Source organism: Andrena cerasifolii, chromosome 6, assembly GCF_050908995.1.
Source record: "Andrena cerasifolii isolate SP2316 chromosome 6, iyAndCera1_principal, whole genome shotgun sequence".
Classification (NCBI taxonomy): Eukaryota; Metazoa; Arthropoda; class Insecta; order Hymenoptera; family Andrenidae; genus Andrena; species Andrena cerasifolii.
The window spans coordinates 15,705,013-15,719,951 of record NC_135123.1 but is presented as its reverse complement, the minus strand read 5'-3'; the positions used below and the strand labels follow the sequence as shown (position 1 = coordinate 15,719,951).

At 41.0% G+C, this 14,939-nt stretch overlaps 1 protein-coding gene across 3 annotated transcripts in view; it reads left to right on the top strand.

Annotated features, from left to right (window-relative positions):
- The window catches only part of LOC143370438 (opioid-binding protein/cell adhesion molecule), a 288,077-nt gene that overhangs the window by 251,736 nt on the left and 21,402 nt on the right, over positions 1 to 14,939 (top strand). For all 3 annotated transcript variants that reach the window (XM_076815570.1, XM_076815571.1, XM_076815569.1), the window contains 2 exons: positions 4,592 to 4,833; positions 8,713 to 8,932. In XM_076815570.1, the coding sequence (XP_076671685.1) occupies positions 4,592 to 4,833; positions 8,713 to 8,932 (462 nt within the window). The remainder of the gene's footprint in view (positions 1 to 4,591; positions 4,834 to 8,712; positions 8,933 to 14,939) is intronic.

Genomic DNA, 14,939 nt, shown 5'->3' with positions numbered 1-14,939 from the left:
GGATGAAACTTTAAGAGCACAATGGGGCGGTAAGAAAATGACACGAACACCACAGGGGAGAATAAGTCATATTTGCCGTTTTTTATAGCCGAGCAATTTTAAAGCTCGATGTGGTCTCGACTAATCTCATATTTCCAAAGCTGTTTTATTCAGTTTCGAGATTTAATCCGTGTATTTGTCAGCCTCTTCAACAGAGCAACGAAGCACATAAATCAATATTAAAATTCACGGGCGCGAAAAACAGTAAGCGTTACCTGAACACTAACTAACCAGAATGGAGTTGAATAGCAAAAAGGCAGGCAAAGGAAACTAAGTAGGTCTAATCGGGGGATAAATAAAGAAGGAGTACAGGAAGAAGTGTCTTCGAGGAAAGGGGGAAAGGAAAGTCGCAGGGGGCAAAGACTTGATAGAGTATCGTGTCGGAAGAATAAAAAGACAGAAAAAGAATTTTGCGCTCCGCCGCATACTGATCCCCTTTGACGCGCGACTTCTTCTCCGGATTATCCCCGTCCCGTTCTTCCCCGCGACGACTCCGCGAAACACTCGCGAAAGTTCTCGCAGCTAATGCCCGCCCGGAACGGAAAAGTCGGAACTGCCGTTGGAGCACGCCTCTTCCAATTCGTTTCCCGAACGCGAGTTTCGCGGGAGCATTCGGGGGGCGTGAAAATTCCCCTCGGTGACTTCAGCGAATATATCGCGATGAATTTTGAAAGAACGGGAAGATCCCTCTGAGAAGACGCGTACCGATATACGGCGGAGAAAGTGTCTCGTGTGGGGAGGCCTTAATTCGTCGATGGCAACGTAACGAAGCACCGTCGAGGGTAAGAAGCGTGCACTTATACCTCGGTGCACTAATTCGCGCAATGCACTGCAGGCGAAGCTGACTCGATGGAGAGGATTAAGAATTTAAAAGGGAAGCCTGCGTGGGGGAGGTAAGAAGATAAGGCAGTCAACGGTGAGCGTACATTTTCGATGAGTTAGCGTGCGTATAAATTTATACTTAAGTGACGCTTCGTGCCCGCTCCGGCGAGGATACGGCTAGACAAATATCTAAGCGTTATACGTATTTATCGTTTTCCGATGCGCTGCACGCGATCGACGCCGCAACTGAAGAAATATCGCGCTCCTCCAACAATCTGGCATCAAACTCGTGCTCGCCTGTTTCGCGTATTGCTTCTCCTTCCGCCAGCCGCGGGGAGCAATAAACTCGGGGGCGCATTCCGAGGAAGTATTCTAGAGCCAGTTTTGCGCAATAATGAAATAAATGGCTCGTTTCAGCGAGGCTCCAATTGACTGTGAAATTTGCTTGTGAAAGATATGGGATGGCTGAGATGTACGTCGTTATGGGGACGATAGTGGGGAGTGAATCAACGGTGTTGTACATTAAACTGAGTTACACGATGGTAGGATAGGTAATGCGATGATAAATAGTTCGCGTTTTCGTATATTCTGTTGGCTTCGTTTCTACTGCCAATCTCAAGTAGGTACATCAGTCGTAAAGGGATTATTATTATTATTAATTATACGGGAAACCCCATGGTATACAAAATACATAAGACAAGTGCGGTTTACAGAGTCTGAACAATAGATTAACCAATAATAAGTAGATAATAAATTAAATAAATGAATAGATAAACTACCTACCACCGTGTTGGTTATTAATATGCCTATGTAGTAACGTCCTGCCCGAATTAAGGGAGCCCAGGAAGGAGTCCACGCCACAGAAGTTAGCAATACTCATTGCTCTATTTAATGGGTCAATCGTGTAATACTGATACCCATTTCGGTAGACTCGAAACAAAGAGAAGCCTAGTCCGCATGTTCCTCGTCGGAGCATTGAACGTAACTTAGGCAAACAGATCAGGACAACTTATTTGGCCATTGATAATTTTGTAGAGAAAAATCACGTCCGCAATGCGCCTACGATCTTCCAGAGTGGCGATATTAAGGAATGCAAGTGCGGGTCATAATCATGATCGGCTCAATCCATAGGACTACCTAGGATATGTGAGGCGAACTTCAAAAATTTATGCTGCACCCTTTCGATTAATTTAATAAATTTAGCATGCCTGGGGCTCCAAATGATGGAGGCATATTCGACATTAGGCCTAGCAAGGGCAACGTATAACAACTTCAGAGAATCTCTGTCTCTGAAATGTCTGGCAAACCTGGAGATAAAACCTAAGGTGCTGGAGTCATATTAGTACAGCGCGCATAGTGAGGCCTAAAGTCAAAGCACGGTGTAATGCAGACACCAAGATCGATAACTTCGGAAACTTCCCTAAGCGAGGTGTTACTCGACCATGAGTAATGTGTGTAATCCTCGACTGGCAGACACAGGGTCAATTTTGACCCGTCCACATATCAAACTACACGTGTCATTTATTATTAGCATTACTTCTTGAGAAGCATGAGGAGTTTAGATGGTAACAAGACGAGAACATAATTGAAAACGTTACCCCTAAGTGTATACGAATGGAATTAAGTCAAACGATCCGAGGTTCAAGGGTTAAAGGGATTTATCTTCTGTGAAATTAGTTGTTTCAGACATAATACAACGAAAGATTGTCAAACACGAATGTTCTGCATTCTGATGAAAATTTATGTTTCTTATTAAATGACCTGGCATCCGGTAGACCGGAGAAAGTGTATGGCCGATGAGTCTAGCAGCAATTTTCAAAGCATTTTCTTCATCGGCGCGTTTATTTTCCGTATAAAGGTTCAAGTTTATACAAGATGAAGTTGTTCACCCATCCTTGTTAGAAGCTAACAAGGGAAGTTCGGGAAATTCCAAACAATCTGAAACTTTGTAGAAATGTAACTGAAGTGGCGCTAATAACGTAAATATTTTTTGATTCGGCAATAAAACGGTCCTAAGGGTGAAAACACCCCCTCGAGAAAATACTGAGTTTTTAGATTAACTTTAATATCTACGAAATTGTAAAAGATTGCAAATAGAAGTTAAATTCACAGATCAATGGTTTTTTATGTCCTACAAAGTAGCAATAAAGAATTTGTGAAACACATTATTTTTTCAAAATTTGTCCCCACCACCATTTTTTTCGACAATTCTTTATCGTCATATTGCAAGATGTTGAAAGCCAGAAAATTTTAAATTGAACTTTTCTTCGATATCTTTTACGGTTAATATGAAAACCTACAATTTCGTTCGGAGAGTGTTTTCACACTTGACTGTTTTATTACCGAAACAGAAAATAGTTACGTTTCTGCAGTTTCAGATTTTTTGAATTTTCGCGTTGTCGAACTTCCCTTTTAAGTCATGGTCTCCACGCCAAACATTTTGTATATTGCATATATGTAGTGAAATTAAAAACAATTGATACGAATTCAGATTTTTCCAAATTGTAATTGTCATATCCAAATGTAAGTTCATTTTCAGCGAATACTTAGTTCGTATCAATTTGAGTTAACCTTGTTTGCATGTTTTGTTGTATTTGGATACCCACGCTGTAAAATTACGTACATATAGGTACCATCCGCAATATGTGAGCGAAAGGTACTGAATTATTCGTTCCATTCTATTTGCACATTCGTGCAGTTATTGCAAGCCTCGCCTGTATTGGCACTGTTACGGGCAAACACGAACAGCCATATGCACTGGCAGCTGCCAATTGCCTGTCCAATAGTTGCAAACATGAGGAAACGTGAATCTCGGGAGACAATAAATATGGCGGCAAGATATCAGGTCTATGCCATATCGATGTTTCGCTTACTCGCGCGAAACCTCGAGACCAGCAGCGTGCAAATCATCGTATTTATGATAATAGTACCTATAAACTTAACATTAATTTTCAACTGAAACGAACCACCTTAGTGATTACTAATTCTGTAGATCATAAGAAACTCCATTACTCTGAATAAAGTGTCGCAGATGCCATGGACATCCAGTTTTTAATATATATATCAATATATATACTTTAATATATATTAATATATTAATATATCAATATATATTTTATGTGCATATATATTAATATATATTAATATATTTTATATTAATATATATTAATATATTAATATATTTTATATTAATATATCAATATGTATTTTAATATATGTTAATATATTAATATATCAATATATATTTTAATATATATATATTAAAAACTGGATGCCCATGGCATCTGCGACACTTTATTCAGAGTAATGGAGTTTCTTATGATCTACAGAATTAGTTATCACTAAGGTGGTTCGTTTCAGTTGAAAATTAATGTTAAGTTTATAGGTACTATTATCATAAATACGACGATTTGCACGTATATGTATATAAAATCCACAGTATAGTACCTACTCGATAAGATAACTGTCATCAAAAGAACTCGGACTGAAAGGCCAGGTTATTTAGAAAGACTAGTAGATCCTAGAAACATACATTTGAACATTACAGCCGAATTAACTGATCCCGGTGACAGCAAATACTACATGCAAGCTCATAATATATTTCCTCCTTTTGCAGGAGTTTAATTACTAAGTTATCGCGAGAAAGTATCTCATGTCGTCCAAAGTGTAATTATTTCCGAGTAACGAGTTTATTTGCCACCCGGTTAACAGAGTCAATCGTTTGTTGCAGACCTACCGCAATTAACAGACTCAGCATCAACGAAATCGACGACGGCGGCAAAGCGATCGGTACCGACGGACGCGCCGATGCTCAACTACATTTTCGATGCGCACAGCACGCTGAACAAGCACCAGCATCATCACGATCATCGGTGGGGCCCCCATTTCGAGGGGGAGAGTAAGAACATGACGGTTCAGGCCGGTGGCAGGGCCATGCTCGACTGCAGAATATCCTTGTTGCAAGACAAAACCGTAAGTCTTCCCTTCAGCCTCCCATTTCCCCTCCACTTCTTCGCCCTCGCCCCCGCCCGAACAATTTACTCCTCGCGGGGAATTAGGAAGACGATAACTCACGATTAATCCCGAATCGTACAACTTCGTTACTCCCGACGATTTATTTAAATTAATCCCTTCCTTGCCGCGACAGAGCTCACTGAAAAGTGGCACATCTGTCACGGTTTGTGCTTTACATTTTTTTGCACGGAGCAGGATTGGAGGAGGTGTAAGTCATTGGACACTGTTGATTCATTGCAACTTGTTCAAAGGGTTATTCGTAGCAATAAGTAGCTATTTACGTTATCAAACTTACTACTCAGCCTCCTTATAATCATATAAAATAGGGGGAAAAAATGTTCAACGTGGGTTAGTCCGTTGTTGCTCTCAATGCCTCATATATAAAGCAGAAAGTTTATATGTTTGTGTGTCGCCTAAAAACTTTCAGCCGGTAAACTCTGGGATCACGAAACGTGCCTCATTGTCACCTCATTATGACTGTCTAATCCAGATGAATATGACAATAGTTACACAAAAAAAAAAACTAAAAAGAAAGAAATTATTTTTATAAAATTCGAGTCTAAATTTCGGGGAAGCCGAGTAGTAAAGCTAGTGCTACTATAAAGATAAGCAGACTTTGGCGCATTTTAGACTCAAGCAAGACTGTATAACTGCGCCACATTAGTACACTGGGAACAAGTTCCAATATTTTTCGCGCCTAAACGTAATTAGCAATCAATTTCAAGATAAAATGTTATTTTAGAATCACCATATATATCTTCGCTCGATATTATGCATGATGAAATTTTTACGACGCCTTCTGTCAAGCATCAATTGACTGATAAAATCTCATACTTCAGGGGCTTAGGCAAGTGACGCGCGGCAGTTACGATCTTTTTAGGTTTTGCTCGAGCTGCCTTGAAACACCGAAACGTCGACGGAACTCTGCAGAAACTCATCTAGCCAGGCGCAGTTATATCCTGAAAGTGTTGCACTTGGCTCAACCCAGCTCGCGTTCACCTCAGCGTAATATTAGGCTATTAATGTCGTTGCTGTTGCTATCACTGTCAGCGACGACATCGACTAATGCAATTATCCGCGCATGATATTTTCGGAGCACATAATTCACTTAAAAACGACGTGCCTGTCTGCATACGCGCTTTACACGTCACCTTAAGATCCATGGGAAGGTGTTAGCCGCTCAGCCATGAAGTGCAAAGTGTGAAATGCAAGGATCAGAGATGAGAGAATAGAAAGTGACAGCAATTGTGAATACAGGGTGCGCCGAGAGGATTGATTTCTGTTTAATAAAAGGTCAATACTGAAACTGTACTCTTAAACAGTCAATTTCCCATGCTATTCACAAATTCATCAACAGCAATCGGAATGGAATGGACTAAATTTATATAAAACTCCTTGCACTTCGTCGAGATGAGTACTAGAAGCAATCGATCACGATCAGTAGCGATCACACGCATCATTGATGGCCGTCCATACGCACCAATACCTAACCGAGACCTATTGGCTGGATAACAGTGCGTTACATATCCATGTCGAAGATGTACGATATCGTGTGTACTTAATGGGAATACTGGGAAATACTATCCAATTCCAGTTACGTGGATAAATTGCAGATTCTGCACCCTCTGTGTATCCCATCTCCATCGATCGATCGATTCCTCATTAATTCTCACTTAACGAACTACCATAGTCATGCAATCTCTCCACGTTTCTATGAGTGATTAAAGATTCTGCTCCACTAGCAATGGACAAGCACTCCTCAACAATAATTTAGAGAAAACCCGAAATGAATGTTAGACAGCCAATCCAAGAATATTTTCAGAACCGAATTTTCACTTGAACTGAACTTTGACTCGCAAAGAAACATTCCCGGGTTGGGAAAATTCCAATTTCTTTTTCTTCGAAAATTCACTCTGAAGGGGTGAAATCAGCCCTCAAAGTTATCACAGTTTTTTCCTCTCTTTCATGTAACCTTGCTGCGGTGTGAGATAGAAGGAATCTTTAAATATAAGAAACGTTCAGTTTGTTATGCTCTATCACACTACCAAAAGGAAAATAAAGTTATATTGAAATAGCTTTACAACGTAAACGCAGGATCTAGAAAAACTGGGCGTTTTATTCTACATATAATAGTGAGCTTGCCAATGAGACTTAAGTTACAGACCCGCGCTTACACGCAGAGACGTTCCGTGTTAGGACGAACGAGCTATCTACATCAGTCCCGTCCAACAACTGCTCCCAGGGGTGAAATTGCTTTCCTCCGCTTTGTCTCCGTTACGATAGTTATATGTAGTAGCTGTGGTTGATGCACCGTTACACGCGTGAGAAATACGTTGCCAGTGTAATTGGTCGCCTGAAAATCTATTAACTCTTTTGTCTGTTAACGACAACGCGTAATGGTGGTTGAACTCGCGCAAAGGGCCCGAGCCGTGGATAAGATTGATGTACAGGAAGGGATCGATGGCTGAACGAGTACTCGTAGGACTAGCAATTGAATAAAAGCCCCTTAGCAACGACTAAGAGGGATCCTGGTACCGACCCTTTAAGGGCCGAATCTCACCGCGGCTGGCGATGAGATTCTAGTCTGCCAAGTAGTCTTAGCAATGAATTTGCTAATAGACCTTCACTCAAACTGAAACTCGTTTAGTCAGCAAGATTTTGCAAAATGCCCCTTCAGGATCAGAGTTTTGTTCAAAACGAATTCCGGGCTTGGTTTGCCCTCGAAGTCAACATTCAGCGCCTCTGGGACAATACTGTTAAGGACTGTGAACTGAACTAGGTTTAGGATACAGGAAAAAATTGCGACGATAGTTTTGAGAATACTGATTTATGCAAGCTTCGAAGGAAGTATTAGTTTATCGTCTGGGAAAGTTCAGATGGCAATCAGGACTTCTTGAATGTGTTTAACACCCATTGACGTAACGCAGCGTTGCGTTGAAGTCCGACAGACGCGTATATACAAGGACGACCGTCATAGATTTCTAGGATTGGCGAGCTGCTTTACGTTAATTAAGATCCTTTAGTGAGACCTCCACTGCGCAACCTGACCGCTCAAAGAAGCACGTCCTCCTTGGGTATGTGAAATACATCAAAGACCATTCAAAACTGCTAAAGTCAAATCTCTTGAACTATTGACGACCATCTCTATGATTTCTGAATTCTGAGGCCCCCAGTGATCGTTTTAGGGGAGGTAATATTACTTTACCTCTAGTTATGTTGCTTTACGTCTGTTCAGTTGAACGCTTAAAGATACTCCAGCTAGGAACACATAGAACATCATTCAAGGAGATCTAAATCTGTCTTAAACTTCCTAGCAAGGTACACTAAATAGATTACCTGTACAGTAATTCTAACATGCAACACATTTTTCTTCTGTTTTCCGTCTTCCTTTGACCCCGAAAATTACCAGTTACAAAGTAAATACACTTACTTAATTTTGTTCTACACGATAGATACGCCCCGGAGAATCCGTGTAAAAAGAATATTAGAAAAAGATCAAAATATTAAAAGTCGAATCTCGGAATCAATTTCTTCTGACTGTAGGTATCACTTACGAGATAAAGTCTGAATGACATTTACTTAAGAGTGCGTAACAGCTTCAAATACAAGTCCTAAGATTTTTTTTAGCGAAAGCAATTTCCTAGAGGAATTAGTATGGTCATTTCCTTTAAAATTAAAATTTAATGAAGATTTTCAAAAAGGCAAAATTATCGGGCCGCGTTAGGTCCGCTAGAATCCGAGCAAAAAGGGAATTTAATTTTCTCAGACCATGTTTAATGGTATCGCACACTATTGCAGAAGTAACGATCGAAACTAACGCGACGAATTTGTCGGCAGGTGTCTTGGGTGCGAAGACAGGATAACGGCGAGAAGGTAAACCTGCTGACGGTGGGCCCGCTCAAGTATGTAGGGGACCCGAGGTATACGGTGAAGTTCCAGTACCCAGACAACTGGCGTCTACAAATCGAACCCGTGAACAGTAGCGACGAGGGCCAGTACGAGTGTCAAGTCAGCACTCATCCGCCCAAGTACATTCACGTGAACCTGCACATCAACGGTGAGTACCCGCAGCCACGCTGAGCAAGTTTCTTTTACGGGAGGCTGCCATAAAAGTTAAACGATCGTGACACGTACACCTGAACCAGAATATTGCCGGCGTCATGGAATGTACATGCTATGTCGCCTTTTTCAGATAGGTCGCGCTGGGTCGCCCTTTTCCCCCTTCTTTGACTATATTGCCATCGAGATTACCGTTTATCTCTTTTATGCTCGACACGTTTGGTGTCGTCGCGAACCCGGCTCGGCGGGTGCCATCATTTTTCTAAAGTAAGAACTCCGCTCTCCCGCTTTACTTTAAAAATTTTCTTTCACAGTCGGAATGAAGTAAATTATAAGAGAACCCACGCAGTGGTCTCCAGAGAGTGTTACGTGAAACAATGGGGGACAAGGTATTAAAAACTACCCCCATTAGAAGTCGATCAATCATCGCCGTAAACAAGCTCTTATGAAAATCCTTCGCCGAAGTTTAGTCGTGCAATTTGTTCACAGTTATTCTCTGAACCATGTACATTCATACCAACCCTCCCTCGACGACGCCCCATGTATGTTCGCCTCGAATCACTTCGTTCGTTCTATCAACTTCGTTAACTCTGTTTGCCAGTCCGTTCACGCAGCCATCGATGCGATTCCATTTATTTTTGCCTGCATATTAATGACACCCAGCCATCGACAATTCTCCTCGGGGGTCCCTGTCGAGGGAAACACTGGATCGGAGCTTCTGCTCCTATTCTTTTTGCACTCCAGGAGGCGCTCGGTATCCCCGATGAAATACGCCGCGCGAGGCGGGGGGTAAAAACCGGCTGCGCTGTTCCCGTAAATGATAACACGATGCAGAGTAAATTGAGGGGGAATAAACGGCCGCTCCGCGACAGAATTACGTAGGGCAACAGAGTGGAGAGAACGTCCGGGTAAAAGGAAACGGTACGCGCGAAGCAATTTAAGTAGTCGCGAGGGACTACGAGAGAATTGACTTGATCTCCACGGTGAAATTCTGGTTAGGCAAGCAATCGCTTTGAAGATGATTCATTTGTGATGGTGATCCGAATAGCACTTAAACATTCTGTAATTTCTGCATCTTTCGCGTCGGTGACAATTGAGGCCTCAAAATAGAAAACTTTTGTGAATTTTACTTTAATGGAACAGTAGAGCCTCCCGCATCCAAACACCCTAATATACGAACTTTTCTGACATCCGAACAAAGTATCTCCTAGCAACATCGGATGCCTTTTCCTGTTACAAATATAGTGTTTGTATATAATGTATATTTTCCTCGTGTACTGCCTTCGATCGAAACTTAATTCAGGTTAGATCAGTGTTTCTCAGACCTTTTCGGGCTCCCGCCCCCCGATAGCGCCCATTTTGAGAATTTTTACAAAAACTGTCAAGTTTCTTGATCTCTAGGTATTTACAGAAATGAAGCTTAGTAGCAGAAAAGTGGTTGTTTTATTATTCGAAAATTCGTTTATCCGAACACTTTTTCAAATGCGGGAAGCTCTACTGCACTTCGGACGATCGTGCACAAAAATTAGGATAAATTGCCGTGGCAAGAGTTGCTTCCAATTGTGGAAGATATTTGTAAATTTTAGGAGTAATGATAATTGTTGTCGCGTGGAGAAAATCCGAGGCGTTCTAGTCAGAAATGTCTATTATAAAAGGGTTGGAAGCCTGCAGTAAAGGCGAGAAAGAAATGAGGAATTCTGAGAGAGCGAGCTCTAGCAATCTTGGAAATAATATACTCGAGAGGAGAAACGGGATTTGTCAAAACAGGGTGCTGGTCACTAGAGTTTATTTCCTGAAATCTAATTAAGGTACGTCAGAGTGTACAGACGGAATAAAGTACAATTTCTACACTTCTTACCTAGATCACAATAAATTAATGTCGCAAAGTAGAAACGAAATAGAATCTAACTATTATAAATCTGATAAATATTACGAAACAGAATTAGAATGACGAGCTTTGATAGTATAGCAACTGCTGCTGTTAAAAGTTAAATCGCTCATAATAATTAAAATCTTTGCATGAAATTAGCATCAGTTACAGTTAGAGAAATAATATTGCAAACTCAGCGGGAATATTGAACGAATCGTTTTGTTGTTTATTCATGTCGCATTATATTCCGCCTCGCAGGACCAGTTACGGCAAACTTAAATAATTAAATTTGCCGGTACTATGGAGACCGCAGTTTCGAGAAAATTGAATTTTACTGCTGCACTGCCAACAGAGGAATCCCAGAACCGAGGAGTTGATTCTAAGGAACTGCAGCGAACATCTTCGATTAGACCACCCATTCACTACCCCCAAATCGATGTAACCCATTACTAACTTCTGAAACAAACTAACAGCTGTAGCCAGCTTTCGACTGAAATTCACCAGGTGGCTTGGGGTTCTTTGCACTGACACTAAACAGTTCATGGATCGAAGTAGCGATACAAGTCGATCCTCTGTCAAACCCAATTCGTCGAATAATTGAAGATATGAACACGTCTGCATACATCTGCAATATATATGGCAGAATTTTAACCCTGAGCATCTAAAGCATCTTTAATCAAATCTAAAGCAGTCTTGGGCAGAGCTGTCTAATAAATATTTCCGAAAACGAGAAGCTGGTAAGAGGAACCGCAACAAAAGAATATATTTCTTAAGAAATTCTCAAATTACATCAACCATCGTTCGTGTCATAAGAGCTACCTTCCATTCGATTAGACCCAGTTATACCAATAATTTTTCTACGTCCGAAAGTGAAGCAGCAACACGACTGTCACGCTAAGCTCGATGACCCGAAGTGGAAGAGAGCTCGTTCGTCTCCCTGCGGGCGAACCCTTTGAAATTCTTGTCTTGATGCAGATTAAAGGAAACAGGAGAAGCAGTGTTCACTCACCGGAGTAAGATTTCCTCTCGATGACGCTGAGGGAGTCGTTTAAATCGGACAACGAGGGCGGGGGTGGGATAGGGGGCGAGTGCAGGGCTAGAACGGGAAACAAAGAGAAACGGGAAAGAAGCGCTCACGTATTCAGCGTGAGATCGAGGAAATTGGCTATGTTCTTGGTACTTTTGCGAACTACGGCGACACGAGGCTCGCATTGGGAATCCACCGAGGGGATGACAGCGAAATGAAGCTACCGCGACAGAAACGCGAAAGCGTGGAGGAAAGTTGATTTCGGTTGATTTGACACAGTGGCACAGCTCGGCACGATCGAACGAGCCCGAGGTTGAGTTACTGAAATACACGCGTTGTTCGAGTATCGATTTACCATTTTAATATTCATTGATCCGTTCGGCGGGCCAGAATCAGGACCAGAGCAGAATGAGAACACGTGCGCCCTTTTAATGCGACGATTAATTAGTAATTCCTTATTCCAAAAGTTGCTTCAAAAACATCTGTTTTCTTTATCCGTTAATCAACAAAAAGTTTCAGTTTTTTTTTTAAATAACGTAGCAGTTTCAACTCTGAATAATATTTGACCGACACTTCTGCGTCAACCTTCAACGGGGACAGGTGTTGATTATTCGAGGCGAAGGATTCTCTCATAGGTCAGTTGGTTCTCGACCATTCGAGAGAATGCAAATGGTTTGAAGTTCATTAGCAACACGTATCTCTTCACTCGCTCTGCCACTGTTTATAACGGTCGCGCGATATTAATTTTGCGGCTGACAGTCGTTCTGTTAGGCGTTTCAACTACAAGAGGATTAAAAATATAATCCGCGTGTATTGTGCTCGCGATAGAGGGTGGAAGTAAGCGAAGGTTTGCCCAAGGATTTTTAGTGCCCCTTAATAAAAGAAATTAAAAAATATGAGGAGTGTTTGAGTAAGGAAGTGACGGATTAATAGGTGGAGGATGAAAGGTAATCGCGACGAGGGTAAAGTAGTTTGCAATATTGAACAGAGGATTATGAGGGAGTATTTTCAAAGTGGAGGAAAGTAAATCTGACCTGGCTAGAGAATTAAAGATGATAACATCTTGGATAAGCATTGAAAAATGCAGATAGCATATAGATACGTTACTGAAATTATGAATAAATAATTTTCCCCATATTGGAACATTTTTTTTTAATTTGCTGAGCACCAAAACATGCACTGGATCCATGTACCAAGTTTGCTTCACAAAGTTACAACTTGTTACCTGCAAATCAATATTATTTCGTAAAATTTATTTTTCGAAACACATTTACGAACTTATTTTTGCACGCTCCACTGACTCGCATCTGCGCGTTCACATGATCTGATTTTTTATTGTACAATAGCAAAGCGAAGTTATTAGCAGCTCGCTAAATACGAATTACATAGACCTATTAGTTTCTATAATAATTATTGTGTAGTCTATGTGTCATTGGTCAATTTCAGCATAATTTCATTTTAATATAATCTCCCTCGCAATGCAGAATTCATGCTGCAAAGCAGGCAGGCATCACACCGCATACACCAATTAAACCATTAACGTTAACATTGTAATTCTTAATCAAATTCATCTCTCTACCATTTCCATTTCCTTGTCCCTGGCCCCTTTTTATTTGCACCTACGCAGAGTGTGCAGTCGCATTTCGGACGATTGAAAATTCGATTCTAAACCAGTGTACCTACATGATCAACGAAGTAGGTATATATATGCATCTCCAATACTAAAAATGGAAATTATTGTAAATCTTCCTTTTTCTCGAAACGCTTGATAATATAAGCAATGAAGCCCCAGATTCCTTGGTCTGTGGACGTTATGGTTATGACCTAAGGCAATCCCAAGGAGGGCACTCAATTATCTCTAAATTTCATTTTCCTAACATCCCCATATCCGCCCCACGTCAAATGAGCCGAACATAGCATACTATTAATAGTTCCCAAGTCGATGCAGGTTCCTATGGTGCAAATATTTTCCTCTCCACGGCTGTGAGCTGCGTCAAAGAATTTTTTACAAAGAGCTCGCTTCACGGATTCTTCTTTCCACGACGGGCCCGGAACACGCATTCAACCTCGGTTAAAAGGAGCACTCGAATGGTCAGCTGAGGGCAAAGTACCCTACTCTGCCGGCCCGTGTAGGATGGCACGAGAATTTCGACGTACATCAAAGGGAACAACGAAGAGCACTTGTCTTCAATCTGAATTTTCTATCGTTAATGTTCTCATAGACTGTACGGGCAAGAGGATAGAGCGTGGCCTTTTGATAGAAGAAAAATTTACGTCGTGTGTCAATTTACCAACGGGATCGCGACTGTTGAATTGGCGAAGGCTTGAAAGGAAATTGTGTCCCGATTAGGTGTGGGGTACTATTCGCTCTGATAGGAATGCTTTTGAGCACCTCAAACTTCGACGGCCAGTATTTTTCAAACCAATTTGAAACCAAGAAGATAGTGATTTAAGGATGAACGTCAGGAATCAATATTTATACAATACCTAGTTAAACCCCCTGCAAAAATTTAGAAAAATTGATTCGGTAGTTTTTAAGTTATTTAACGTTCAATTTAACCTGTATTCTTATAGCAATATTGAGAAATATAACTACAAAATTAACAGTGAAATAATAGGCCAAAGTGGAATACTCCTTAAAAAACTTGAAGTGAAAAACTCTAGTAACGTGTTTAGTAAAGAAAATGCGTTACTGTTTAGCACCCACTCAAGGTGGCATAAAGTTTTAAACATAATAGGCTCGTTTAGCGTGCCCCATTTTAATTGATCGGCGCAAATGTCATTGCAATCGATAGTGATCCGAGGAAATGTTTCAGAGGGACATAATACAATGGACAACATTTTTATCAGTGGTGTTTTTAAGAGTACTTGACTGGTCAGTGTGGTTTTACTACGAGCAAGATTATTATATCAATTAATATCAAGACACAAGAAGAGGTTCTCCTTACTTCCAATGTCTCCCACACAAACTTCTCCACATTCCATAGCATCATCTTGAATTTAAACTCGATTCGTGCTACTTTAATTACCGTTCTCCTTTCCTGTTTCCATTTCCCCCTCGTGTCTCCAATTACTATCAAACTATCCTGCCATTAAATTCAGTACAGA